The 25,620-nt window shown below is 46.6% G+C and overlaps 1 protein-coding gene across 2 annotated transcripts; it reads left to right on the forward strand.

Annotated features, from left to right (window-relative positions):
• Nucleotides 1-413: 413 nt before the first annotated feature.
• Nucleotides 414-25,285, forward strand: TRAFD1 (TRAF-type zinc finger domain containing 1). 2 transcript variants are annotated; one of them, XM_051972814.1, is made up of 12 exons: nt 414-521; nt 1,523-1,583; nt 17,659-17,794; nt 17,887-17,940; nt 19,143-19,608; nt 19,919-20,155; nt 20,700-20,770; nt 21,658-21,909; nt 22,641-22,776; nt 23,588-23,921; nt 24,066-24,138; nt 24,340-25,285. In XM_051972814.1, the coding sequence occupies exons 2-12, from the start codon at nt 1,540-1,542 to the stop codon at nt 24,388-24,390; spliced, it is 1,854 nt and encodes a 617-aa protein (XP_051828774.1). In that variant the 5' UTR covers nt 414-521; nt 1,523-1,539; the 3' UTR covers nt 24,391-25,285. The 2 variants fall into 2 exon arrangements, with proteins under 2 accessions (XP_051828774.1, XP_051828775.1); XM_051972815.1 differs by having other exon boundaries at nt 19,922-20,155.
• Nucleotides 25,286-25,620: the final 335 nt, after the last annotated feature.

A 25,620-nucleotide genomic window follows, 5' to 3' on the forward strand; every position in this document is an offset into this window, starting at 1 on the left:
ACATAAAAAAAAAAAAATCACGGTCCTAATTTAGCATTTAATTATTAGTTAATTAGTTATTAATTGTTAGTTAATAAGTACAACATAATTACAATAATAATTGCAACTCTGGCAACACCTTTAGCACTGAGGAGAGTTCCTTCCAGCCTTTGTAAACACCTGGGATGTTAAACGTCAATGCCCCAGCCTCGCAGGAGGCGGAGCTGCCAGGAAACGGACACGCCTCTCAAAGGCTTGGAGAGCCAATCAGAGGCCAGGGAGAGGGGCCTAAAGGGCTCTCTGAGCGACGGGGGATAATAGCCAATGAGCGTCAGGCCGGTTCTGAGGAGGAACCAATAGGGGCGCGGCTGCTTGCGGTGGCCGGAAGCGGCGGCGGTTCTAGGGCGGTTGTTGAGTGCGGGGGCAGAGCGGGACTGTTGTTGCTGTGGCTGCCTCTGCTCCCGCTGCTCCAGCTGCTCGCTGCTGCCGCTGCCGCCGCCGTTGCCGCGCCGGTGACGGGTCCTTTTCTTCCTCTTTCCCAGGTGGGCCGGAACGGCCGTGGACCCTCGAGGGGTGGGGAGGGACGGCCGCTCTCGAGCTCCGGGATAACGGGGGCTGGGGGAGGGGGCGGGTCCGGCCTGAAGGGTCCTCCGGGCCCGAGGCCACGGGCTTCGAGGTTCCGCCCGAGTGCGGTCCCCCCCTCTCAGGCCTCGGGCCGAGCGTCGACCTCCCGCCTCGGCGGGGCGGGCTGGGAAGGCGCTGGGCGGCCGGGGCCGGACTCGACGCGGGCGGGCGGGGCTCCTGTCGCCGCTGTTTTCCGCTTGCCTCGGAGACCCCAACAGAGACCAGTTCTCCTATCTGCTCCAATGAGCCAGGCCCAATTTCTTTCCTCCCTTGGTATTTATCCAAAGAGTGTAATCCTCAGCCGAGGCAGGGATCTGGCAGCCGAGCGTGGGGAGGGTCCGAGTGAAATCCCGGATCTTCAAAAAAAAAAAAAAGAAAAAGATATTTACTATCCTGTAACCAGCAAAAAGAGGAGTTTGTGTACAGTCCTTTCGGTCCTAGGTGAAGCTCCAAGACCCTGGGGGTGATTCGGGCTTTGATAATGCGCTTGAGGGCATTTTGGGAAGGGACACATGGCACTAATGAGCCCCTTCTGGGGCAGGATAATGGTGCTTAAAAGATGCACCCCAAGTGCTCAGAACACCCCCGCCATTTAACCTGGGGCTCACCTCCCAGCCATGAATGACGGGGCAGGCCTTTTTGCCAGCTCCTGTGAAATGTATTAAATAAATGCCCTAGAAGTCCCCATTCAGGCCTAAATCTGTAATCCTCTTAGTTGGCACTGTCTCTTGTTCCATTTATGGGAGAGTATTGGGAACTTGGGAAGGACTCAACCTGTTGAGGATTCCCTGATACACTCAGAGAAGTAATGTGCTGTGGGGACAGCTCTCTGGGGAAGCCCTTTACAGAAGCAGTTGATCTGTTGGTTTCCTCTTAGAATTGAAAGTGAAAGTGCCATCTTTATTTTCCTTTTCTCCAGACTTTGGCAAGTTAAAGATGGCTGAAGTGATAAAACAGGAAACTCAGCTGTGTGACAACTGGTAAGACAATTCTGATGTTTTAAATCCTTGTGTTCTGGTATCTCTTGTCCTCCCCACCGACCCTCTTGCTCCCACCCTTTCTCCCCACACTTCCATGCCAAAGTAATATGTGATGGTTGGTGTCCAGAGAACCAAAATGACATCGCTATGTTGGGGTCAAGGTGCGGGTTGACACATTAACATGTGGAGGGGAGATGGCTCTAATTTTGGGTTACCTCCGTTCTTCTTTGCTCACAGGGCGTGACACCACCTTTGCTATGGGCCCTCTGTGCCTGCTGGCCCTGTGCCAGTGACCCCCACTCTCTCAGTTGATTCTTGAGTTCTTCAGAGAGATCCTGACAGTTTCCTTGTATTACCTCTTCTGACCTCCCTGTGAGCGCTTGCTTTGTGTGATTTCTCTGTGAAATAGTTTCGTGGGCAAGTGTGGGTCCGGCATTCCAACCACCTCCTTGAGGGAACTGCTTCCTTTTGGTGTTTCTATCTCTTGAATCCAGTGCTTGGTCATAGTCTGTTACTGCAGGCTGGCATGTTAGATCTAGTTGTTGTGATTTGCTTTTCATAGAAATTTGCTGCTGCTTTTGAAGGATTGAAAGATGAGGCTATAAGCCTGTGGGCTTTGAGGCTAGACTAAGAGCTTTAGGTGAGTCTGTAAGTGGCTAGATTTGGGTCAAGTGCTCAATTTGATCATTGGAGTATTTCCTTTCTGGGGATGGGCAGGGTAGAAGAGTGGGGCTCTTGCTGTTTGCTGGGGGCCCTTCCCCTCTTGCGCCTGGTTTCCTTCTCTGTGAAATCCATCAGGGAGGAGAATTGGATGAGGTGAGATGCTCTGGAGGCTTTTTCCAGGTCTGGCAGTCTGCTATTCTACCCCAGGAAACGTGGAGGACGCATAGATCCTAGAGCTAGAGTGCTCCTTAGTGGTCATCTAGTCAAATTGCACCATTTTATTTTTATTAGTGAAACCCAGTTTTGTTTCATTTTCAGGTCTGCATCCTTTCACTTTCCCCCTCTCACAACTGCGAAATCAAGAAATACAAAACCTGTTACAAACAGGTATTCAAGGGAAATAAATTCCCTTATTGGCCAATTTCCTCATTTTATAGAGGAGAAAGCTGGGAACCCCAAGAGATTTGGTATCTGGTTCCAAGGTCACAATAATGGATTGATAAGCCATAAACATGACTGCAATTTTAATATCAGTAACCCATGTTACAGGGTGGTATGTCATGGGAGATGTAAGCTTTATTGGATTGGCTTTCTGTGGATTCCCATTGGAAGTCCTTCCTCCCCTCTTTCTGCTCTTCCCTCCCGGCATAAAACCAAATCCCACGAACTGCTGGAGATTTTTGAGAATCTGTGTTTATATGAAATCCCAGGACGAAAGAGTGACTGCCATGTCTGCTTTAGGTACTCAGGAAGGTGTGATATTTACCTCTTATGTGGCTCTAGATGAGTTTTCCCCTCTTTTCAGCCTGTCTTAATCAGGATCTGCAGATTTGTTATGCAGAAAAAGCTGCCTATAACCCTTGGTTTCTCCTTGAATGGAATTAAGACCAAACCTAAACATCACACCATGCTCAAAAATCTGCTCAGACATCTTGAGTGGCTCCCATTTACCTCTTGGATAAAATCCCCTGGTCTTCCAAGGCCTGTTTCCTCCCTCCCATGAGGGTTTTCTGTCTTTATTACTCTCCTTTATGAGCTTTGTTCCATTCATAGAAGTGGAGCTTAGGAGCTCTTCTCCAGACAAGCAGCAGGCTCCCTCTGCTTTCTCTCTGCTTTTGTCCAGGTGAGGTTTATGCCTCCCTGTGCTTCCTTTGGATGCCTTGAAAGCTCAGCTCGGGGCTGCTGCCTCTGGAAAGCCTTTCTATATTTTGGCTGTCTCCTTTCTGAAAACTGCTTTGGGTGAGAGACAGTATAGAGTCAGTGATTTGGGGCTAATAGTTGGAGATGGGTGCTCTTTGTGTCTCTAGCTCCTAACTCAGTGCCTGCTGTATAGTTGCAGGGCTGAACCGAAACTTGTTGAATTAAATTGAGGAAAGGAATTATGTCAGTTTCCCTCCCTGCTAGCCTTCGTTCTTCTCTCCTTCCCTCTCTTTCCTCCTTCCCTTCCTTCCTATCCTTTCTTTCTTCTGGTTTTTCCTACTTCTTGTTATCTGTGACATGAGATGGTGCAGCTTGAGTCTTCACTGAAAGAGAGCTTTGGAATCTCATCACTGCTTGTTGTTGCAGTGATTTTCTGCTTGGTCTTCATGCCTTCAGTTTCTCTTCTCTTCCCCCCATCCGTCTCCGGACCAAAGCTGTGCAGTGATTGCCCTCAAGATTAGATTGGGACAGGGTACTTTTTCTGCTCAAGGAGCCTCTGTCTCCGTATTCCCCCTGGGGCCCCTCTCTGCTTGGCACATTAAGCCGTTCACTGTCCAAACCTAGCCTATCTTGCTGGGCTCTCAGGCTCCTCCAGTTGAACTGGCCTTGGCCCTCTCTCCCATTCACAGCCTTGCCTGCCCCCCAGCTCCTCTTCACCTCTTCCTCTTGGAACCCCAATGTGTCCCCTCCCACACAAGGCTTTTGCTGGTTCCCAAAGTGTGGGCCTTCTGTCCGATCCCTAGGTTTTTTGTTTTTTGTGTCTTTCTGGGTGGTCCCTGAGGACATAACTCTCAGTGGATTGTGGGCTGGGAGTGAGGGGACTGGCTTGCTTTCATAGGGTGCTGGTAAACAGTACACAACAATAACACTTGATTACTTGTTGACTCTTTTATTGGAAAACATTAGTGCTGCCTCTGATGTTGTTAGGTTATCATGAATTTAGTCTGGGAAAGGACTTTTTCCCAAGTGAGAAAACCAGTACCACCCCTGGAAGCAGCCTTCAGGCCCCCTGGCAATGTATAAATAGCTGTGCAGAGTCACCAAGGCTGGGCTGTTGCTACCTTACAGCAGAGCCAATGAAAACAGGGCGATTTAAAGCAAAGCTATTTATTTAAAGAAATAGCTCAGGCATCAAGGAATGTGACTAAGTGCCCTCCCTCCTACAAATATTGGGTCCAAGCTACAAAACCTTTGGCTTGTTTTCCCTATTATTCCTATTCAGTAAAAGATTAAAATAATTTTTTTTTTTTGTTATGTAAAATTGGAGCTGTAATCAAGCTGAGAGGCCCAGTCAGAGCATCCTGAGGGAAGGAGAGGAGTTCATTATGATTGATGGCATCTAACTGGACATGGTCAGGGACTGAAGATTGTAGCTTTTCCTTTACAGGCTTGCTTCTGGTCTGGTGGGTGGAAGGGAGGTGAACAGTGGGGTAGTTACTGAAGATCCTTGAATTATCGTCCTCTTTGTCTAAACGCTGATTGCTGTCTAAGGTGAGATTTCATCATTCATCAATCAGACCCATCCTTGTGTCTAGACATAGAAAGGCAATGTTCTCTTCTCATTTACCTCTTAACAGCAGCCCTGCCTGGCTCTTGCTGTAAGGACAGAAGAAATCCTGAGATTTCACATATACACAATGCATATACATATATATGATCAAAACACATAAATATATCAAGTGCTGTCTCATTTTATTAACTAGTATTGGCACATTTTGGGGAGATGTGGGATATGACTTTTTTCATGATTATGCCTTTAAAAACTTTACCTAGCTCAGGCAATTGTTTTGCTCTAAATATCTTCTGTCCTCCGTTTCCTCACCCAAGATGTGTAAATCAACCAATATTTTATGGATGGTTGGATTTTCAGCAGAGTTTAACTGAAGACTTTGCTGTGATTATTTCATCAGAGTGGTTAGATCTGATTTTAATAACATTCAGAAAAATTTTATGTGAATTGGTAAAATCCAACAAAAGTACACTGAATATGTATGACCTGTTCCTGTCTGTAATTTTTTAAAATGGACTTTTTCTTTCTTTTTGTTATGAATTTTTAATTCCTTTTTTAAAAAATTGTAATACACATTGCCTTATAAATCATGTTGGGAGAGTAAAAATCAGAGCAAAAGGGAAAAACCATGGAAGGAACAGAAATGTGTTTTGTTGATTTACATTCAGTCTCCGTAGTTCTTTTTCTGGATGCAAATGGTATTTTCTCAATTGGGATTGCTTTGGATCATTGAACCGTAGTTGATCATTGTACATTCTTGCTGTTATTGTGTATAGTGTATTCCTGGTGCTGCTTGTTTCACTCATGTTTGTGTAAATCTTTCCAGGCCTTTCTGAAATCTACTTGTTCATTTTTTATAGAACAATAATATTCCATTATCTTCATGTATCACAGCTTATTCAGCCATTTTCCAGTAGATGAGCATCTACTCATTTTCCAATTCTTTGCACCACAAAAAGAGCTGCTACAAATATTTATGCACATGTGGGTCCTTTTTCCTTCTTTCAGATTTCCTTGGGATACAGATCCTAGTAATGGCACTGCTGAGCCCTTTGGGCATAGTTCCAGATTGCTCTCCAGAATGATTGGATCATTTCACAACTCCACCAACAATATATTAGTGTTCCAGTTTTCTCACATCCCCTCCAACATTCGTCATTATCTTTCCTGTTATCTTAGCCAGTCTGAGAGGTGTGAGGTGCCTGTCTGGTGGTTTGTTTTTCTATCATATACATTTCCAAATCCTGTTTTCCTCTTCCTTCCCTCCCCATCCCATTCCCCCATCCCCTAAAAGCCATCTCTCAAAACAAAGGAAAATGAGGGTAGGGAATATTAGAGCACAAATACCAGCTTGCAGTAGAACCAGACTGTGTTCCATGTCCATTCCATGCCCACATCTGTGAAGAGGCAGGGAACTGCCTGTATACAAGCTTGTTCATAACAATCAAATGTTGAATTCCTTCCTTGTTTCCTCTGAAGAATCGTCATTACCCATACTATTTTTCTGATTTTGCATCATTTTACATTAGTTTCTGTTAGGCTTCCCAGACTTGTTTGTATTCTAGATAGTCATTATTTCTAATGGCATAGTAATATTCTATTACATTCATATGTCACAATGGGTATCTGCTCTCGTTCTTATATAAAAACCATAGTTGTAAATATTTTGATGTATCTGGGACCTTTGACATCCTTGGTTGGGAGTGGGGTGGAGTAAATAGCAGGATTTCTGGGTCAGAGAGTTTAGCCATTTTAGTCATTTTCTTAGCATAATTCCAAATTGCTTTCCAATATGGTTGAATCAGTTAGCAGCTCCTTCAACACTGACTTATAATCATTTTGAATCATCTTTGCTAGTTTAATGGGTAGGAAGTACCTTTTGTCTTGTGGTTCTCTTATTCATATGATTGTTTATGATTTTCAATTCTTTTGATAACTGTTCATATCCTTTTTCCCTTACCCTTTGTGATGTGACTCTTGATGTGACTTATATATGTAGTCCCTGACCTTTTCCCCACTATCCCTAGTATCTTGAGATATTATGCCTTTATTGTAGATATTTGATGTTAGGAACTTTTTTCCTTAACCCACATACACAATACCTTCTTATCCTAGCTGCATTGTTTTTATTGGTGCAAAATTGCACGTTATCAAGAAGAACTCTTTTACTTTTTGTGATTGCCTCGTACCTTGTTTGGTTATAAACGCTTCTTTAAACACTTAGCTGTGAAAGGTATCTTTTTTTTTAAATTTAGGATTTCTAATCTTTTCCCCCTGAATATTTCATGGGTTCTATGTCTGTTGTGAGCTTTCTATGGCATGTGTTGTATGATATTGAACCTATTTTTTTGTGAAACCTTTTTGAATATTCTCAGCAGTTCTTGTGTGATGTAGAAAGTTTTTTTCTAAATAATTTATATTCTCATATTTGCCTAACACTAGATTGAGTTGGATAATTTCTGATTTTTCCTTATCTATCTCCTATTGATCCACTATTTTAACCAGTATCTATTTTATAGTATAATTTGAATAGTAGTATTGCCTCATTTTAATCTACCATCCCCTTTCCCCTATTTCCTTCGAAATTCTAGACATTTGTTCTTCCAATTGAATGTTGTCATTTTGTCTGGCTCTGTGAAGTGACCCCTTGATAGTTTAATGTCTAGCATTAAATTTGTAAATTAGGTAGCATCATCAATTTCAATATGTAATTTTAAAAAATTCTTAGGTCTGTGGGGAAATATTGGTGTTTAGATTTAGTGAGCCCAGATCCCTTGAATCTGGGACTTAGACATGTACTAGTTTAAAAAGAAATAACCACTTGTGGACTCCTACCCTTCCCTTTGAGCCACCATGTGGGGCAGATTGGTGGAAAGCAGAAGGCTGGTCTGTAGGCACTGACAGCCCCCGGCCAGCCTTAGCAGGTTGGAGCCACTTACTCTAAGGATCATATAAGATTTAGCAGTTGTAAAGAAAAGTATTTCAGAAAGCAGGTGATAAAAAGATTTACAAGCAAGGATAACTTACCACCTAAAACTCAGTATATAATCCTTCAAGGGAAAAAACAGATTTTTAATGGAATAGAAGATTCTCAAGCATTTTAGATAAAACTGAGTAGATAATTTGATTTTTTTGTCTTTTTTTTTTTTGGTGGTGGGGGGGTGTGCTGAGAGGTATTTGGGGGTGAATTACCCAGGATCACACAGCTAGTAAGTGTTAAGTGTCTGAAGTTGGATTTGAAAATCGGGGTCTCCTGACTCCAGGGCCAGTGTTTTTTCCACTATACCATCCAGCTGCCCTTAATAGACACTTTGAAATGGAAATTCAGGCACCCAGAAGTCTCAAAATTCTCTTTTCTGATGATGTTGTACAGTTGTCTCTAACTCTTTGTGACTCCATTTGGGATTTTTTTTGGCATAGATATACTGGAGTGGTTAGCTATTTCCTTCTCCAGATCATTTTACAGATGAGGAAACTGGGGCACACAGGGTTAAGTGACTTGCTCAGAGTTACCCAGCTAGTCAGTGCCTGAGAATAGATTTGAACTGTCTTCTTAATTCCAGGGCCAATATTCTATCCACTGAGCTACCTAGTTGTGCCCCATTAAGGTTCATAGAAAAAAAGGTTAAAATGACAAGGGGCATGTGATGCTTTTGTTTTGTTTTAATGATCTTAGAAGACAAAAATGGGAGGGACAGAGTACAGTTTGGGGGAAGAAAAGGATTATGACAATGTTACAAGACATGATATAATAACAAAAGTACATAAGATGAACATATAATCAATCATAAAACTTTTTCCCCCCCCACCCCCTCCAGAGTTTCATATGGAATTAGATTAAATTTAAAGGGAAATAGGAGGGGACACATATAAATGAGGAAAAGAAAATTCTAAGTCAGTAATAATTTGAGAAATAAAAATGAAAACAACTTGATACTCATCAAACTGGTAAAGATGACAAGAAGAAAATGACAAATGTGTTGGAAAGCACATTCCCTGTTGCACTGTTGGTAAAATTGTAAATTGATCCACAGGTTCTAGAAAACAACATAAAATGTTCTAACTCACTAATTTGAGAAATGAAAATGAAAACAACTTTATACTTCTCAGATTGGTAGAGATGAGAAGAAAAAATGACAGTATGCATTCCAAATTACTAATTGTTTATGCTCTTTTACTCGGCTCTAATATTTCTGTACCTACATTTCAGAGAGATCAAAGAAAGGTCGGGGATTTTATAGTTTCAGAAATATTTAGAGCGTCTGTGGGGCCAAAAATGAGAAATTAAGGGGCAGTACATCAGTAGACAAAATGGTGGACAAATTTTGGTTATGGAATGCAGTAGAACATTGTTGTGCTATAATATGATGAAATGGACACTTGCAGAGTAAACTTTTATGAAATGATAATGATTCAGTGATTAACAAAATATGGAGAAAAACAACTTCAGAACTACGATCTAAAAGAGTGAGATACTACTTACATAACTTTCTGCCAGAGAACTGATAAACTTAAAATGTAGGCACATTACTGAGCATGGATGTGGGAGTGACCAATAAGGGAATGTGTTTTGCCCAAACTATTTATTTCTGATAAAAGTTTTATTACTTTTTGTTTGTTTTTTCAGGAGGACCTAGTGGGAGGAAATGATGATAGAAAGCTTATAAAATTAAATTTTAAAAAATTAAAAATAAAATTGCTTATTTCTAAATCTTAACTAAATCAGTTTTTTTTAAAAAAATAATAATAGCTTTTTATTTTTCAAAATACATGCAAAAATAGTTTTCAACATTCACCCTTACAGGAACTTGTGTTTCCCAAAGAGATAATAAAGAAGGGAAAGGGACCTGTATGTGCCAAAATGTTTGTGGCAGCCCTATTTGTAGTGGCTAGAAACTGGAAAATGAATGGATGCCCATCAATTGGAGAATGTTTGGAGAAATTGTAGTATATGAATATTATGGAATATTATTGTTCTGTAAGAAATGACCAGCAGGATGAATACAGAGAGGCTTAGAGAGACTTACATGAACTGATACTAAATGAAATGAGCAGAACCAGGAGATCATTATATACTTCAGCAACGATACTATATGAGGATGTATTCTGAAAGAAGTGGATTTCTTCAACAAAGAGAAGATCTAATTCAGTTTCAATTGCTCAATGATGGACAGAAGCAGCTACACCCAAAGGAAGAACACTTCCCGGGTTTTTACTTTCTGAATCCAATTCTTTCCTGTGCAACAAGAGAACTGTTCGGTTCTGCACACATATATTGTATCTAGGATATACTGTGACATATTTAACATGTATAGGGTTGCTTGCCATCTGGGGGAGGGGGTGGAGGGAGGGAGGGGAAAAGTCGGAAATAATTATTTAAAAAAAAAAAGCCCAACAAAAACAAAAACTTGTGTTCCAAATTTTTTCTCTTGCCTTTCCCATCTCCCCTCTCCCTTAGACAGCATGTGCAATATTTTTATACATATTTTCACATTTATAATGTTGCACAAGAAAAATAAGATCAAAAAGGAAAAAAAAGAAACAACAAACAACAAAAAAGGTATAAATACTATGTTATGATCTATACTCAGTCGCCACAGTCTCTTCTCTGGATGCAGATGGCTCTCTCCATCACGAGACCATTGGAATTGGTTTGAATCACCTCATGCTTGAAAAGAGCCACATCCACCAGAGTTGATCATATAATCTTGTTACTGTGTAATGTTCTCTTGGTTCTCCTCACTTAAGTTACCATCAGTTCCTGTAAGTATCTCCAGGCCTTCCTGAAATCATCCTGCTGATCATTTCTTATAGAACCTAAATCGGTTCGTTAAAAGTTCCTGCAGTTTTTTGAAAGTCAAGGCCTAGAGAAGTCAATTAGATAATTGGACACATCTTTTGTCTTCTTTATCCCAATCAGTTATCATCATATTACAATAAAGTCTTTGCAAGGCAATTTGCCCTAGGGGAAATGAGCTTAAGATGGCACAGAGTGGATAGGAGGGTTTCCAGCATCATCTTGCTAAGCAAGATGATGCTTAGGAGAGAATCCCCCATGCTCTGGTGATAACTGAACCTTTGGGAGTTGAAAGATTACTTTTTAGAATTGTGTTGTTATAAGACCAAATGGTACTATGTGAGAGGTTTGAGAGGCTGTTACCATGCCTTAAGCTTGGTTCATCTCATTGTTGAAGAGGGCCAGGTCCATCAGAATTGATCATCATATAGTATTGTTGTTGAAGTATATAATGGTCTCCTGGTCCTGCTCTTTTCACTCAGCTTCAGTTCATGTCAGTCTCTCCAGGCCTTTCTGAAATCATCCTACCGAACAATAATATTCCATAACATTCATATACCACAATTTATTCAGCCATTCTCCAATCCACTCAGTTTCCAGTTTCTGGCCACTACAAAGAGGGCTGCCACAAACATTCTTGCACATACATGTCCCATTCTCTTCTTTATGATCTCTTTGGGATATAAGCGTATTAACACTGTTGGATCAAAGGTATGCAGTTTGGAGGTAAATACATTATTGCTCTCCTTTGACCAAAGCCCAGTCACTCATACTCAGGTGGTTACTTTTAGTGTGTGGCAAGCTCTGTAGGAGTCAGTGGTCATAGATGGTACCAGTGTCTGTTACATTTTTAACTATCTTTTAAAAAGCCTGTATAGTGTCCAAGAGTCAGAAACTGTCATAGCCCTGTTATATTTTGGCTGCTGTCTTGATTTCTGGGTATATTTTAGAAAGGACATCGATAAATCTAAGGGTCCAAAGGAAGGAATCCAAAATGGTCAAGAGCTGAGTATATACCATTGTATTATTTGAAGGAAAAAGTTGGTTGTTTAGCCTGGAGAAGAAGAAAAAAAACAACATGGAGTTAGGAGAGAAGGGGAAAAGCTATACTTTCAACTATTTTGAAGGATTGCTGGTAGAGTAGGCATAAGATTCAGTCTCCTTGGTGCCCAGAGGCTAGAACTTTAAACTGTCCAGTAATGGAACTGTCCTTACATGGTCAGCTCAGCCTCCTTGGAGCTCCTCCAGCCAAAGTTGGATCAGCCTCATCTGGGAGGTTGTAGAGAGAGTGGTCAGGAATCTGCCTCTGAGTTATTTGTCAGTTCAGAAATTTCTCTGGCTTACCTGTGGCCTGATAGCTGGCGTCAGAGCTGGCATGTGATCATTGAGGGGCCAGCCCCCTTTCCATCTTGGTAAGCATCAGATGAATAAATTGATGGTAAATCTTTTGTAAATTGTAAGTTGCTTATGCAGATCTGTTATTTTATTATGTGGTTTCTTGATCCTTTTATGTCTTTGAAGTAAAGCTATTTTCATGCTAAAATGTTATTTCCCTATTAAGATACCCATTTTGAGAATAATTCAGTCAGGAAAGAAAAGTTGTGACACTTGTGTTGTTTTGGTTGAAGTATATGGAAATCATCTTTGTGAGGTCAGTATATGGATTATTTTCATATACTTCAACCAAAACAACAGAAGTATCACAACAAATTGAATCCAGAACTATTTATAAGAATTTCTCCTGTCTTCTGTTAAACCATACTTTAAAGAGATTTGCAAAATAATGCCATTCTTGGAAAATAATTTTGTATGTGTTATTGTGAGGGATGTAGAAGATCCTTACCCAAAATGACTACTCAGAGATCACTCAGTAGAAAGCAGAAAAGTTGTTTATTGAAAACCTCTGGAGGATGAGCTGTCCCATCGTGAGATAAGAAAGAGAAAGCTCGGGGTAGGAGGGCTAAAGAAGTAATAAAGATACATAGCTTTTATACAAGAAATTACATCACAAATAAGAGAGCATTGAGAAGGGGAGGGGGAGGCATCTAATTGGTTGTTGCTATTTGGGGAGATTGGAATGGAAGGTTTCTGTTTCCCTGAAATCTCCTAATTTCTAGGAAACAAAGTCAGGCCTTCAGGCTTTATCAAGCAGATAGTGGTCCAGCTAATAGACTAAATATCAATAAATGTCAAATACCAATAAATGTCATCAGCTCAGGTTAAGTAAATATATTCCTAGCTGGCCAAGGTTCAAGTAAATACGAGCCTGCACATATCATACAGGTCATAGGGGAAACACAGAAATAATAAAATGCAGAAAAAGAATTCATGTATTCCTATAAGTTCTTCACCTTATCTCTATTCCCCACATGATTTTCATTATTTTTAAATGAATTGGTAAACTTTAGGAAATGTTTTGATTTCTAATATTGTAAATAACTAAATAAGCTTTTTAGAGTCTTTAAATTTGTAAAGGGATCCCGAGATCAAAAAGTTTGTTAATTTCTGTTCTAATTTATCTTTTCTTTTCCTTCAGTCTAATAGTAGGAATTCAATTAATGTTAATTGAATGGAATTGGTTCTTTGTTATTTGAGTTAGGTGTGGTCTACTTTTGGGCAGGGCCAGACTTGGAAAAATCAAACTTGGTCCAGACTTCTTGGCAGCCAGGCTTGATATTATTGGGTGTGATTAACTCTTGATTGGGCAAAACCAGAAGACCAAAAAGAAGAGAATTAGCTTGGAGATCATTTAGACTGGAAGGGACCTTTAAGAATTGGACTTTTGCTTTTTTGTGTCTTGGTTGCCTTGGGCATTTGAGGGAAGTTTAGGAATCCTTTCTTAGAATGAAGATGTTAAATGCATAAAATACAAAGGAAACCAGTGATATTGAAATACAGTTTTCAGAATATATTATTTTCTAAAAATCAAGTAAATGTTTCCTAGGTCAAGAACCCCTGCTGTAGAATATATAGTTTAAAAAAATTTTTTTTATTATTATAACTTTTTATTGACAGAGCCCATGCCTGGGTAATTTTTTTACATTATCCCTTGCACTCACTTCTGTTCCGACTTTTCCCCTCCCTCCCTTCACCCCCTTCCCCAGATGGCAAGCAGTCCTATACAAGTTAAAATATATATACAGTATATCCTAGATACAATATATGTTTGCAGAACAGAACAGTTTTCTTGTTGCACAGGGAGAAGTGGATTCAGAAGGTAAAACTAACCTGGGAAGAAAAACAAAAATGCAAGCAGTTTATATTCATTTCCCAGTGTTCTTTCTTTGGGTGTAGCTGCTTCTGTCCATCCTTGATCAATTGAAACTGAATTAGTTCTCTTTGTCAAAGAGATTCACTTCCATCAGAATACATCCTCATACGGTATCATTGTTGAGGTATATAATGATCTCCTGGTTCTGCTCGGTTCACTTAGCATCAGTTAATGTAAGTCTCTCCAGTCCTCTCTGTATTCATCCTGCTGGTCTTTTCTTACAGAACAATAATTAGAATATATAGTTAAAGATTCCCTTTATTGAAGAGGGAATTGGCTCATAGTTGGCTAAGTGACTTTAGTAGCAGATCCTGGACTAGAACCCAAGGCTTCTTAATCCGCTGCAGAGGTCCAGGTTCTCTTTAGAACTGTACCAGATGGAATTCAAGTCGGCCTGCACCTTTAGAGTTCATTGAGGGATAAATACAGAGATGTGAAGTTTGTTGTTCAGTAAATTTGGGGGGGGGGGTCAGAAAAGTTTCACAAGCAGGACTCCTCCCATGCCTTCCCCTCCTCCCCCATTCTTTCCTCCCTTTTTTCTCTCCCTCCCTTCCCTATGGTAGGAGTTCTGTCCATCACCGGCAGCATAGAAGCAAGTATTCCAGGGACATTGTGGGAATTTTGTTTGGATAAATGATTATTTCTCAGGCGCCAAACTCTCATGGAAGGTTTTTTCTTGGGAGTAGGGGGAAGCACCTATTTAAAAATTTTTATGTTTGTGAGGGTAGAGCTTTTCAGGAAGAAACAATTCATTGGAAAGCACTCATTTCATGGTTTCCTTGGCCTTTTGGTAGGTGGGGGTGGTGCTGCATATTTTAGGAGATTTTTATGGTGGCACAATGGATAGAGCACTGGGTTTGAAATCGGGAAACTCACCTTCCTGAGTTCAAATGTGGCCCCAGACATTTGCTAGCTCTGTGACCCTGGACTAGTCACTTAACCCTATGTGCCTCGGTTTTCTCATCTGTAAAACGAGCTGGAGAAGAAATGGCAAGCCATTCCAGCATTTTTGCCGAGAAAACCTCAAATGGGGTCAAGGAGAGTGACAAGACTGAAATGATTGAACAACAACATAGGAGCAGCACAGGATTTAGAATGAGCTGAAATCAGATCCTGTGGGGGTTGCATTACATTAGATATGTAAAGCCCTTTGCAATTCTTTTTCTACTTCCCTTCCTCTTCATACAACAGATAATCCAATATATGTTAAATATGTGCAATTCTTCTAAACATATTTCTGCATTTATCATGTTGCACAAGAAAAATCAGATCAAAAGGGAAAAATATGAGAAAACAAACACCCAAAAAAGGTGAAAAATACAAGATTATGATCCACACTCAGTTCCCACAGTCCTCCCTCTGGATGCAGATGGCTCTCTAACAAGTCTGTTGGAACTGGCTTGAATCACCTCTTTGTAGAAAAGAGCCACGTCCATCAGAATTAATCATCATGTAATCTTGCTGTTGCCGTGTATAAGATCTCCTGGTTCTGCTCATTTCACTCAGCATCAGTTCATGTCGATCTCTCCAGGCCTCTGAAATCAGCTTCCTGATCATTTCTTACAGCACAGTAATACTCTATAACATTCATAGACCATAACTTATGGCATCCACTCACTTCCCAGCTCCTTGCCACTACAAAGATGGCCTTTCATGGGAGGAAAATAACGGCAAAGGTGAGGAGGGAGAACTGACTTGAGAATGCTTGTTGGTGATGAGAGGGAGACCCAGGTAAAATGGTGTGTTCAAGGAGGACCAGCCCCTCTGTTGTGAAGGCTGCCGAGCCCTGTAAAGGGCTACTTTTCCATCTTGGGTGTCCCCCTGCTCCCCCGTGGCTCCAAGGAGCTGTAGCATGCACAGTGGCCATATCCTGGCGTACTGTTATCGGCAGTCGGCTACACAAGGTGGTGGGGTAACCAAGGGACCTCACGTCCTATGGTGAGTCAGGGGAGATCTACCCCCTGGTAGGTGGGTGAGAACAAGTGGGTGCTGTGGAGCTTGGCTGGACATCGCAGTTACCGGGGTCGTCAACTGCATCTCGCGTCTCCCCCAGGAGTCCTGACTCTTCCTGGGGAGAGGGAGGCCGACGACTCCATGCAGCTCGGCCTCCCTCAGATCCAGCTTACGCACGAGTCAGGAGCCGTCGCCAACTCACATAGAGATGTCATTTGGTCGAGAATGAAGGATGCCAGCCGACCGCCTTGGGGAGGATGGGGCGTTGGGCACTATCGTAGGAATGAGCGTGATACAAGCACTGAGAAGGCACCTCCCCGGGGGCGGTGCCGGGCTGAGCGCTGTGCAATTCTTACTGTCTTGGATCCTCACACCAGCCTGGCATGGAGGTGCTCCTCATTTCACAGAGTAGCAGATGGGTTAAGGGGCATGCTAGGACCTGCCTGGATTTGTACTTGGGTCTTCCTCATTTTGGGCTAGGTACTAATGGTAAGGAAAGGCTCTTTGGGCTCATGTGTTCTTTCCTTGTGTCCCATGAAAGAAATCTGTATTTTCTTTTTTTTTTTTAATTTGTTTTCATGCCATACTTGTTTCTGAATTCAAGCCTCCCCTTGTGATAGTGGAAAACAATTAAAGCATAACCCCCCAAGACCTGGATTTTGTCTGACCCTTGACCTCAGCTGATAGCATTGGCAGCCAGCCAGTCACGGACCATTGTTCTTTTTATGTATGGGGAGTGGGGACACAGACAGACCCCAGAGTCCAGGTGGCCAGGGCCAGGGCTGGTGCTGGTGGTTGTCAATCCCTTTTGCACTTGCCCACTGGGCTTCCTGGAATACCTGCTTGTTGGAGCCATGCTGTTCCCTGGCCTTGTGAAGGGCACCTACGAGTTTCCAGTTCTTTGCTGCTGCCATGAAAGTGTTGTGGCATTTTGTTAATAATAATAGCCAGCTTTTAGCGAGCGTGGACTCTTCTTGACTTTCTGTCCCCATGTCCTTGGATCTCTGAGTGGCAGGGTTTGACCCGGAGCGTCATTTCTTGGCATAATTGTAAGTTGCTTACCAGAATGCTCGGTATCCCAGAATCCCACGGTCCCTTCATTTTGCCACATCGCAAGGTATGAGGTAAAATTACTTCAGTTATAACTTGCCTTTTTCATATTAGGAACAGGAAACAGTTTCTGGTTGTCAGTAAATAGCTTGCACTTGTGCTTTGGAGAATCCATTAATCAGGAAACCTTGATTACATGGTGATTCCCAGACTCAGCGTGGGGAGAGGAAGGTGGCCACCGCTGACCTCCAGCACCTGGTTTGTCACACAGGTTCCACTGGAACTTTCTTGGAATTTAGATTTCTGAACTTGGCCCCTTTTTTTTCTCCTTGTGCGTTCCCTTCAATTAGCCAGCTCTATGTTATGGGATAATTGTGGATTACTCATTGGGAAAATGATACTCGGTTAACTCAAAACTTTCATTTTCCAAAGTATAGGAGATGAGAGAGTAAAGGAGAAACAAAGGAAAAGGGGGAGCTGGAGCAGCAGATCATGCTCACCCCGAGGCCCAATCTGAAGGGTTCCAGGAGCAGGCTTGGAGCTCAGAAAGTTTAATGTTGTATTTGGAAATGGGGGAAAGAGATGCAGCTGTTGGAAAATAAATATGCTTTTGTTTTGCTTATTTCTGTAGCAAAAGAGAAATTCCCATGCCCAACTTTACTATTCATGAAATTCACTGCCGACGAAACATTGGCGTGTGCCATGTCTGCAAGGAGCCGGTCCCCAAATCGGAAATGAAGGCCCATGTGGAGCTGGAGCACAGCCAGGTAGCGCCATCGACTCTTCTTGTTGACAGCCAGGCAGTGTGGTGAGGTTACCTTCAGAAAACAGACTCCATCCTTCTCCCCTCCCTCTCTAGGTGACCTGTAAGTGCAACATGAAGATGGAAAGACAGCAGTTGGCGAATCACGAGGTCAGTGCCCTAACCCTTCTCAGGGACTTGGAGAGTTTGGGTCTGGCTTGTTATACCCGCACCCACGGCTTCCTCACGCCCGCACCCACGGCCTCCTCCGCTCACATTGGTTCAGATGGCCGGGCTCTCGGGAGTCTACCTTCAGAGCTCCACGGCCGCTGTCGCTCAGTGCGTCTGTCTGTCTGTGTGTGAGCTTCTGAGCATATAGATTTGGGACCAGACCCCTCAACTCTGGCCCTGCTTCACTGTTTGAAATTGGAGGAAAAATTAGAGACTTTCTGAGTTGGGAAGGGGAGAGCAAAAAGGTGCGATTCCCTGGAATCAAATAGAGGTGTCCCCGTTCCCCCAAGTGCCTGTAAACAAAGGAACATGGAAATAATAACTGATTAACCAGTACAGGGCTGGTTTTGAAGACACAAAGGTTGAGAAAAGTCCTTGCATGCATCTTGTTATCTAACTGGCTTTCTGCTCATCCCCAACCTCGGTCTTTGGTTAAGAGTCTCTGGGAGACAGGGAGAGGGGGTCCCGCTTCCCGGCCACACAGTGCAGTAGTAGTCTCAGAAGACAGAAGCAGGAGCAAATCCATAATAGAATAGAAAGGGAATTGAGCTAGCTCCAGAAGGGAGTTACAAGATGGAATCGGTGCACTTCACTCAGTTATCTCCTCAGTTCCCTCACTGGCATTGTTATTTCAGTGCTAAAGGTGTGGAAAGCTTGTGAATTTGGAGCATTCCTTGGTTCTCTCAGCATTACGGTTGTATGTTAACATGAGCCTTAGATGCTGCTGCATTAAAATTAGAGCCTTAACCTTCAGAGGTAAGAAATGGGTGCATTCTCATCACAGCGGTCTTCATACCTTTGTACTGATTTTAATGATATTTCTGTTGAGGCATAAAATTTCAGTTTGTTCCTAATCACCTACATATGTTAACGGCTTGGAGCAGCCGCTTAAAGTAGTGCCGTGTACAAGAACGTAAAGATCCTGAATTTTTTTTCTAGTCCGAAATCTCCCAACTTCCCAAGCCAAGCCAAAGCAGGAGCTGTGGAGGGAAAGCTGACAGTTGGATGGGTGGCCAGGCACTTGTGGTGGGGGCAGCTGAGTGGGAGGCCGAGCACCGCCTTGTTGCCCGCTGCTGTCTGTGCTGTTTCCTCCCCCACAGAAGTGACCGGGGCCACTGAGGCCAGCTCCTCTTGTCTTGCAGACCCTGGAGTGCCCCTTGAGGCTCGCTGTCTGCCAGCACTGTGAGCTGGAACTTGCCTTCCTCAAACTGAAGGATCACGAGGATTACTGCGGGGCCCGCACCGAATTATGCAGCAAGTGTGGCCGAAACATCATGGTGAAAGATCTCAAGGCTCACCCTGAAGTGTGTGGGAAAGAGGGGGAGGGAAAGAGAGAGGCGAGAGCCAGGCCTGCTCACGGCTATGAGAGTGAGGAAGAGGAGGAGGAGGAAGAGGACGAGGAAGAAGAGGAGGAAGAGGAAGAGGATGGAGCGTGGTTCATCGCACAGACTGTTCAGAATATGCTGGGGCCTGACCATCCCTCCAGATCCCTGCAGAAGCTCTCAAGGTCCCTGGAGGAGCCCTTTTACAACCGCCTCCTACCAGACCAGCTAGCAAGAATTCCAAACCGAGGGGCTGATTCGACCCTGCAGCCGGAGCAGAATCGAGGTGAGCCATCCCGGGCACTGGGGCAGGCAGAGGAGGGTGTGGTGGGACAGGGCCAGAGGCTCCGGCCCCCATGCTCCTTGGTGCTGCAGCAGGGCAGAGGCTCTGTGAGGAATGGAGGCCTTGGGTCTTTCCTAAAGGGAGCATTGGTGCTTGAGGCTTCCGGACTTCTTCTCTCGTATGAGGAAGGAAATGTCCCTGGCAGATCCGGTAGCAGTTCCGCTTTGATGTGCAGTGTGAGGTGGTCACAGGCTGACCCCCAGAGTGTCCGCCTGCTCTTAACATGTCTCTGGGTGCTGGGTTTTTGCTCAAGCAGAGAAGCAGGAGAGGCTCGTGGGGAGGAAAAGCCAGCCATCCCCCCCAGCATCTGGTAACGAAGATGCCCATTTGGACTACATGCTGGCCCTGAGCCTGCAGAGTGAGAGCGGGGCCCCGAGCAGCACGGCCGCCCACCTCGAGGACTTCTGGAGAGCCGTGTGCGCCGAAGACCTTCGCCAGGCCCAGGACACTGAGCCTTTCCTCACCACAGAGACTCTCAAAGAGTCGAAGAGTAAGTCTGAAAAAACGGCACCTTGACATAAGCAGGCAGACCTGCTTCTGGGTAACAACAGCTACTGAGCACCTTGCGAAAGAGCAATTCCTACAGTGAAGGGAGGGCTGGGGCCGGGGCCGGGGCTTCGATCTCCCCCATCTCCTCTGAGGTTTCTCAGGAGTTGGATGGAGAAGGTGGGGGACAGAGGGATGGGTTGTGGTACTGGACTCAGAAGGAAGTGATGGCCTTTATATTATCTGTAGGTCCCAGAAAAAGAATCATTCTTAGCATTATGAAAAGAAACCTCTCACACTGGGGGGCCTTTCTGATTACCTTAATTCAGTAAGCCCCCCGAGGCCTTGGGAGGAGACAGCATCCCATTTGCTCTTGGCAGGGGGCCTGGCTGGATAGAAATGGCTCTGGGCATTTAGGGAGCGTGGGCCTGGAAAAGCTGGTGACGGGGGGCCTTTGTGAGGGAAGGGAGGGCGGACCACTGGTTGGGTGGGCTGAGGAAAAGTGTGGTCAGCTGGGGCCTGCCTCTGATTCTGTCCCCTTGTTGCAGATGAGGAGACCATGCTGCCTTGTGAATTTTGTGAAGAGCTTTATCCTGAGGAGGACCTGATTCTCCACCAGGTGGGTAGAGAGACCTGAGAAGCCCTTCCGGCATGGAAAGTGCTATGGGTTGCTGGGCAGGGCGTGGGCCCGGGAGCACCCTCAATGTCAGGGGTGGCTCCCAGGCTTACAAGAGCATTACATAGGCTCTGGCTTTGCCCTGGTGAGGAGCTTCTTCCCAAGGGGCAGGGCAGGGTGTTGGGGAGGGCCTGAGCATTGCCTTAGAAGGTCATTCCTGAAACGGGGGTACCCATTAATGGAGATTGGGTGTTCTTTAGTGCTTAATAATGAGCAAGCCTGAGGGCCCTCCGGGATGCCGGGACTAGAGAGGTGGTGGTGGCGGTTCAAAGACAAACTGGGAGAGACAGGGGGATGGATATTTACCTGTGTCAATACTCAGTACAAGTTCAAGGTTGAAGGTGATTGGGTAGAGGCGGAGGAAGGGCTTCTGGTAAAGGGGACTTGAGGTGATTCTGGGAGGGAAAAGAGATAAGTGTCTGAGAGAAATAAGGACTCTGGGAGAGGACTGAGTTTGGAAGAACTGGAATGGATTTAGGGGGACATCCCGTGTCCCATGTTCACTGGGGAGCGGTGCTGGGAGCAAAGTTCTGAGGGGATGTGGGAATGCTTTTTGGAGAAGTTGAGGAAGTTGTAGAGACAGGAGGGGAGGGGCATTTGGGGACGGAGCCTGTGGGGAGGGAGGTTGTGCCAGTGTGGCGGTGGGGGAGGGCTCAGCAGCCAGGCTGGCAACTGGTTTAAGGAGGATGTAGCCCCAGGAGGAGGTTGGCCAGGGCAGATGTCAGGGATTCAGCCCCACCCTGACATCCACTGAGTCCAAAAAGAAACCTTGGCGGGAGAGGGCCCCTCGCCTTCTCTGGGGTGCCTGACCATCAATCTCTGAATGGCAGACGGGCTGTAATCCCGCAAGTGCCCTGGCGTCGTTCAGTAAGAGAAGCTCTCCCCCGAGCCTGTCCCAGGACCGCGGAGACCGCGAGGAGCAGCTTCAGAGGATCCTGGACCTGCCGGCCACGCGGGCCAGCGGCGGCAGGCTCCGCTCCCTGCTGGATCTGTCTGCTGCACCGTCTGGGGAGAGCAGCGTCATCATTCCCTGCGAATTCTGCGGTGTCCAGCTAGAGGAGGAAGTGCTTTTCCACCACCAGGTAGGGAGCTCCGAAGGGTGCCAGCAAGCTCCCCGCCGAGAGGGCCCAGCCCTTTTTCCTGGCTCAGGATGATGCTCACTGGGCACGCACCCCTCAGCCAGCTGTGAGAAAGCCTTGGTTCCATGGGGCCGGCCCCCTCCCCCCCAACCCCTTCCCCGGGACCAGCATGATCAGGCTCAGTCTGCCCCTCTCCCTGCCCAGAGTCGCTCTCCAGGAGAGTAGCTGTTGGTGTGGGTCAGGCGCACTGGTCTTGGCTGTACTGACCATTTGCGGGACCAGAGGCCGGTCCTCGGGCCCTGAGAGCCATGAAAAAGAATGGGCTTTGTTGCCCTCTGAGGTCCCCGCCAGCTGTGACGCTGTTTGGTTGTGATCTCCCAGTGTAGCCCATAGGCTTCCTGTCTGGACCTGTCTGATTCCGAGAACTGGCACAGGGGAGTGGCCCTAGCCTTTGCCTGATGGGGAGCGTGGATGTCCAGGCGGTTTGGAGGCCGGCTTCGGGCCCCTGGAAGGCTCTGCTTTTCCAGAGGCTTTTGCTGCCTCTGGGTGGCAGATGGTGGTGGTTGCCAATGGGCCCTCCAACAGATACGGGAGCTGGCCCTGGCTTGTAGGGTAGTTGGCACTCCTCCCTGTGCCTGTGACGGGGACTCCTTATGCCGACTTGGGCCCGTTGTCAGCTTCGAACTCAGCGCGGGAGAGAGTTCTCTGGTTAATCTTGTGGTTTCTCTTCTCAGGACCAGTGTGACCTTCGCCCAGGTAGCGCAGTGCCTGTGGAATGGTTGCTTCCTGCCTGTAAATCTCTTCCTAAACAAGACAACTTGCAACCGGAGACATCGCCCGAGCTGCCCAGGCGGCGGGTCCGACACCAAGGTATCTGCCCGAGGCCTCGAGTTCAGCCCGCCAGCCCCTCAGACACCGCATGTGCAGTCCCTGGCACACCGCACACGCAGCCCCTGGCACAGCCCCTGGCACACCGCACACGCAGCCCCTGGCACAGCCCCTGGCACACCGCACACGCAGCCCCTGGCACACCGCACATGCAGCCCCTGGCACAGCCCCTGGCACACTGCACACGCAGCCCCTGGCACAGCCCCTGGCACACCGCACACGCAGCCCCTGGCACACCGCACATGCAGCCCCTGGCACAGCCCCTGGCACACTGCACACGCAGCCCCTGGCACTTCTTGGCTTAGCTAGGGGTCAGAGTTGTCATGCCTCTGCAGCCTTTGAGCCCACCCTGGTCCTTAAATTCTTCCTTTGGGGAATTCTCTGAAGACCATGCTTCTGGCCAGTGGATCTGGACTCAGAACATCAATCTGTTTTTAATGATTTTAGAGTAATTTATAAATAAGGAGCTGAAACGATTTTAGAAATGCATTCGAGGAAGACACAAATGGCCTCGTGTCGGGCACCGCTGTGCCCTCATGTTAGTAGGCAAGAGCTGGCTCGGCCGCACGGGCTGTGAGCGTGGGCCTGGGGCACAGCAGTCACGCTGACCACCTAACTCAGCTGAGATCAAGAACTTTTAAAGGAGTGTCTTTTGTGTTTGTGTCCCCTGCATTTCCCCAGGGGTTCCTCCCCCTTCTGGGGGGCTGCCCCCATCTCCTTCCCTTGCTGTTCCTGGCTCTGATTCTCAGCGGTGCTGGCCTGCTCACTGCTGCTCTTTCCCCTCCCTTTTCAGGAGACTTGTCTTCTTGCTATCTGGATGACATACGGCAGGAAGCAGCTGGCAAAACAACCTACCCCCTACCCCCCAGCAGGCCCGCCAGCAGCATAGGGCTCGCCCGAAACAGACTGTCCAAAGGAGTGTTGGACCCTCGGCCCGGGCTCCTGCCGAGCTCTCCCCGCGTGCTGAAGGCCAGCAACTTGGAGAGCCTGGAACCCAGAACGCAGAGTCGCAAGAACCACAGCCCGGCCGCGGGGCCCATCTCTGCCATTCGGCCCGCTCGAGGCTTGTACCCTGAGAATTATGTGCCCAGCTTCCCCCGGATACCTCCGGTGAGACACGGATTGAGGTGAGTCAGAGATACTGTCAGCTGGGGGTCCTGGGGCCGGGCTTTCTCTCAGGACTAGGCTCCCAAGTCTGTCTCAGAGCCCTTCCTGTGGCCCAGAGGTCCTCGGGGAGCTGGTTCCCAGGTCCTTTTTTCTTGGCCTTTCAGTGTGAGAAACGAGGTTGGAAGGAACTCTCGCATCACCCCCACCGCTGCCAACTTCCGAAACAGGACCACAAAGGTAACCTGGGGCCCGCCACTGGGTACCTGCCGCCCTGGCCAAGCAAGGCCGGCTCCTCCCCCAGGAGATTGCATGGGCTCTGGTTGGGGGCGGGGTCCGGTGCCCTCTCTGGGCTGCCATTGTTCCAGAGGAGACGTCCTGTGGGTACAAGCTGCAGGGCAGGGCCCTCTCTGTAGCTAAAAGCAGCTTGTGTCTCCACAGACAAAATCTCCTAAACCAGCGGCTGGGGACGCTGAGGAAGAGGAGGAATAGCCTTGGGGCCGGAGGCTCAGCTTGGCGTTCACCTCCTTCTGTGCCCAGCGGCGCCTGCCCTGGTGCGAGATGCCGGCTCTCTGATTGTTCCAGCAGAGAACCGCGTATGGATTTTAATTTTTCTAGGCAGCATTTTCTAACTTTTTACATTGTGAAGCGGTCAGCGGGGAGGATTGTTTAGAGCCCAGTGAAGGCCCCTTGGTGTTCCGCCTCTGCCCGTGGGCCACAAGGAAGGCCATCTCCTCGCCGAGACGGAGAAGCCGGGCCATGAGAGCCTCCCCCTTCTCGGACGGGCCTTGTGTCTGCAGCATCAGGGAGGGTGGATGGGCCGAGGCGCCAGGCCGGCCCCCTCCTGCCGCCTGGGCTGTCTGTGAAGTCCTCCTCCTGCCGCGTGGGGGGAAGCTCGTCAGTGTTTGGGGGGCCTTCCTGTAGCCGGCCGACCTGGGCCTCTTCTCCGTGCTAATTCTGAAATTCCCATCCTGAACGTGAGACTTCCCTCGGGTTGGGGAACTCCGGCTGGGGGACGTCGGTTCTCAGCGCAAAGTGGAGCCGACAGCAGCCTCCATGTTTTCAAGGCATAGGCCCCAGAAGCTCTGCTCAGGTCCCCTGGGCAGTGTCCTCCCGGGCTCAAAGAGCAGCGCCCCGCGGGAAGTCTGGGGGCTGCCGCTTAGGAAATCTCCCCCTCGGCTCCCTGCTGGGGCTTCTGTCTGAACACGGGCCATCTTACTGGGTGGCCCCCGGCCCCCAGCAGGGTGGTTCCCCCTCACCCCAAGCAGTTCTACAGTTGGCTCTGAAGAGAAAGTTTCAGAGTCCCTTGTATTTTGGTTGTTGTTTTTTTAATTTTCATTTTTTTAAAGTTCCCAACAATAGAAATAAAATTTGTACTTGAAGTACAGCCTGTGACGCTTTCCCGCCTTGGTGTGTTGTGGAGTCAGGGAGGGCGAGGGGCAGCTGGGCGGAGCATCAGCAGAGAGGACCAGAGTTCAAATGTGGCCTTCCGGGCTTAACATGTACTCTGGCCGAGCTATCGCTGATTGCCTCGCCAAAAAAAACTAAAAGGGGTCCCCTCGGCTGTGACACGGGGTAATCTTTCCCCACGGCATTGCAGTGTTGGGGGGGGGGGGCGGGGGTTTGCCCATGACTGCAGCAGGAGCCTGCTGGGGGTCATCTGGCGCCCCTAGTGTCCTCAGCAACCCGGAGGAAACCTGTTCTCTTCCACATTTTTGCCAG

Source organism: Antechinus flavipes, chromosome 1, assembly GCF_016432865.1.
Source record: "Antechinus flavipes isolate AdamAnt ecotype Samford, QLD, Australia chromosome 1, AdamAnt_v2, whole genome shotgun sequence".
In the NCBI taxonomy this organism is placed as follows: Eukaryota; Metazoa; Chordata; class Mammalia; order Dasyuromorphia; family Dasyuridae; genus Antechinus; species Antechinus flavipes.